Source organism: Lissotriton vulgaris, chromosome 1_1, assembly GCF_964263255.1.
Source record: "Lissotriton vulgaris chromosome 1_1, aLisVul1.2, whole genome shotgun sequence".
Taxonomy (NCBI): Eukaryota; Metazoa; Chordata; class Amphibia; order Caudata; family Salamandridae; genus Lissotriton; species Lissotriton vulgaris.
In genome coordinates, this window is record NC_141685.1 from 1,200,118,914 (window position 1) to 1,200,122,493 (window position 3,580).

The window sequence follows — 3,580 nt, forward strand, 5'->3', positions numbered from 1 at the left end:
TGTCGAGGACCATGGCAAAGGGAGCCAGGAAGAACAAGGGAAATGGTCCCACACCCCGTACCCGACTCCCTTTAGGGCGAATAGGGGGGAGGATGTATTCACCCGGGAGATTTTCAGCACGGTGGAGGTGGCCGCACTTACCTTTTATGTTCAGCGCCGCCTCCCGAAGACTGTCGCAGCAGGCGGCAGGTCCGGTCCACGGTATGGCCTCAGGTAGCGTTGCCAGCTCTGGGATAAGGTGTGCCCGGCCATGTTTAGGGAGCCGGGGGTCCGGCGCACCTACCGTCAGGCGACGCACAGGTGGGTGGACCTCCTTGACCGGGAGCAGCACCTGCTCGACCTGCTAGTCGTGGAGATCCCTGGGCTTGGTGAGTAGCTATTTAATAATTACTTTGTTTTCTTCTGCTCTGTGTTATTATATTGCTAATATATATTTTTCCCGAAGAGCAAGAATGCTGCCGATTCGATTATATTGCAGGTAAATTAATGTTTATAGCTTCTGTGATTGCAGGTGCTTGCCTGCTCAGTGGCGTTGCTACTATGCTTACTTGTTTGCAACTTTGTGCTCATTTGGCCTGATTATGTATGAGTGTAGTACTTTACAGAACTGCGTAATGCTAGAGAGACTAGAGACTCAAGTCTAGTCCTTCCTTTGTACTCCTGCTGCCACTAAGAAGAAGAGATATTGGTGGATTGATAGGTTGAGTATATTATGACTTGTTATTAGTAGGACATTTTTTAGTGGTCTGCAATCATGAAGACGGACTGTGTCTGTCACATCGCGTGCTGCTGAGTGCTGGCAGTCATAGTAGAACCTTTTTGTTGTTGGTTTAGTTAGTGATTTCCATAACTTTCCAAGTAGACGGTCTGCAAATACAACAATAATGTACTATCCGCCTAGTTGACCAGATCAGATAGGTCAATCCATGTAGTGCAATTGTTGGTAATTTGTTTCCCCAAGATAATTTTAGATTGTGGTCAAAGAAATCAAATATTTCAAAAAAACAATCATCCATGTTTGTGTTTATTTCATGATCAACAGCACCTCCCTGGGGCAAGAGGACGACAGCGACGCCAGCGGAACAAGGTGGGCATGATCGTTCCTCCGAGGTCTCCTCTGCTGGCCCCAGTAAGTTGTTCTGTTGTAATGTTAATATTAATAATTATACTTCCCTAACTTTTACAGCACCTACTCATTCCAAACTGTTTCCTAATTCTATTTTTTACAAAAGACTACCGCCGAGTCCCAACCTATCAGAGTCACTGAAGCATGCCTGCAAAGTGCAGTAGTGCAAACCCTTCCGCTCACTCACTCATGAACAAAAACCACGCAGTGTTATTTAATTTTAAAGTTTTATTTTCAAATAAGAAATAAAAAAAACAATTTCTTTATTTTTAAAAGCGCAGTATTCCGACCGAGCAGTGGTGATAGATGACGGTAAAGTTTAAATACTCTTCGCTAGAATCAATATACTTCAACTTAACACACCTAATTATTAGAATAACTGTGCGGAAGCCCTCACCTTGTTTGAACTTCAAGTACTGGTGGTGATGAGGAGTAGGTGGTGAATTGAAAAGCTCTTGTTGGCAGAAGGGCAATGGAATTTTCTGTCTGTAATTAGAAAAATGGTGCACGATAAAAAGCAAGCATTCAATAGTTGTGCCAAAAAGTGTAGTATGTAATGGCTAAGCATATAAAAAAGGTTAACACCCTCCCCAAAACAGTCACTTTTTTCATTCCCAATATTAAAAATTGGTTATGTATTAACATTTTCTCCATTACGAGACAAAATAGGGGTTGGTGTATGGCATCTAAAAATATAACATGTTTTTTCTAGGCGTCACAACATCGGATGCGGCACATACTACCACCACCACCAGTGCCGGGGCCAGCAGCGTGGAGACGTCCACTCCAGGGGGTGATGCGGCGGCGCCACAAGTGCCACCAGGAGGAGCTGTGGGGGATGACTCAGCAGCGGCGGACGGTGGTAAGTTATTATACTCCTTACTTATTGACATTTTAAAGTAGGCTCGCAAAGGAGTGTATGATGTACTGTACAGTAGACAGTACACTAGTACAAGTACACTGTACTGTTAAGAACAGTTACTAATTTAGAACTACATTTTTGCCAATCACGGAGAAGACAGTCACACTTGACTTAGCAATAGCATTAGCTGCGGTAGTTCTCGAGTAAGCAATGGCCCCTCTAATTCACTTCAACTCAGCTGGGAAACATTTATCGTGAATCCAAGTCATATCAGATGAACTTGAGGGATGTGATGAACAAAAAGGGAAAGGAGGGTGAAAGGAAGGACGAATGAGTCGTAACATTTATGACTGTAAAGAATGATACATGTTTTTGCATGCAGGCAGAGGTGGCTGATAGGAAGGAATCAGATGCATGGCTGCTTGAAGCAATAATGGTTGGAGGAGAAAGAAAAGATGACTGCATGTGTGGGTGAATGAGAAAATGCATGTGTGGTGTGCATTGCAATATATCATTTGGGTGAAACTCAAATGCAAGTCAAGACGGTGGTTTACCAAATAAAATCAAAAGGGTGTTAGTTTGTTGTTGAGAAAATGTAAAGTTGGTACAGTTAAGCTGCTAGTAGAATTCCTGAAACTCCCACTAATGTTACAGGCCTACAAAGACGGCGGAAAGATACATGCCAAAATGTTATACTGTGCTTGCAAGTTGGTAGTGTTACTGTGAGACAACTTTCTGTTGAATTATTTTGTGTTAATGTTAAAGAGTATTCGTTACAGACTCTATTTGTCTTTCTTTCTTCATAGATCCTCCCAAAAAACTGACCCGGAAGGAGATGGCTGGCCGGGCCAGGGCCCGGAAGCTGGAGGTCAATTGTGCCGAATATCGGCGGCTGGTGGCTCGGGAACAGGAGGAGAAGACAGCAACAGCTGCATCCTCCTCCAGTGCCCCCGGGTCCACCAGCCAGCAGCCTCCAGTGGTACGGCGCTGTGGCCCGACAGCCTCCCGCCGCCTCCACGGAGCAGCTAAGAAGACACCAGCAGATGCCCCCCAGAGCCTGGATGGCACATCAGCGGCGCCTCCGCCAGAGAGTGGACTGCCTGGAGCACATGGTAGGGAAGCCCCAGCGCTAGCTCCGGGACCTCCGCAAAGAGATGCAGGACCACCTGTCTACAGGACACCGCCGGAAGAAGTGACTGTCCCTTGCCCCTTTTTTAAAGACTGTTGGGGGGGGGGTGGGAATTGGGCGTTGGGGATTCAAAGGGAGTTTTGAAGGACATTGGGACATTGGTTGGGGTTAGGGAGGGGGGTGAGTTGGGTCGTTTGACTAGTTAATTTTTGGCTAGGGAAAATATATTTATTTGTTATTCATACTTAAACATAGTATACGCGTTCATAATATTTTGTGTGGTGGTGGGCGGGGGTTACTGTACGTTTGGTTTCCTCAAACTTATCAGCATGAATCATCTAAATGTCCAAAAATGTACAAAAGTGCCACTAACAGAGTGAGTGAATTCAATTGCCCTACTAGTACTTTACTAGTACTACTGTCAGTCTCTCCTCTCCTCCGAGTCCTAGCCCATTATTCTACC

The 3,580-nt window shown here is 45.2% G+C and overlaps 1 protein-coding gene across 1 annotated transcript; it reads left to right on the forward strand.

Annotated features, from left to right (window-relative positions):
- Positions 1–250: 250 nt before the first annotated feature.
- LOC147748905 (uncharacterized) lies at positions 251–3,261 on the forward strand. The gene is made up of 4 exons (XM_086928796.1): positions 251–368; positions 1,043–1,129; positions 1,839–1,988; positions 2,795–3,261. Exons 1-4 carry the CDS (start codon positions 251–253, stop codon positions 3,259–3,261), a joined length of 822 nt encoding a protein of 273 aa, XP_086784922.1.
- The last annotated feature ends 319 nt before the right edge of the window (positions 3,262–3,580 follow it).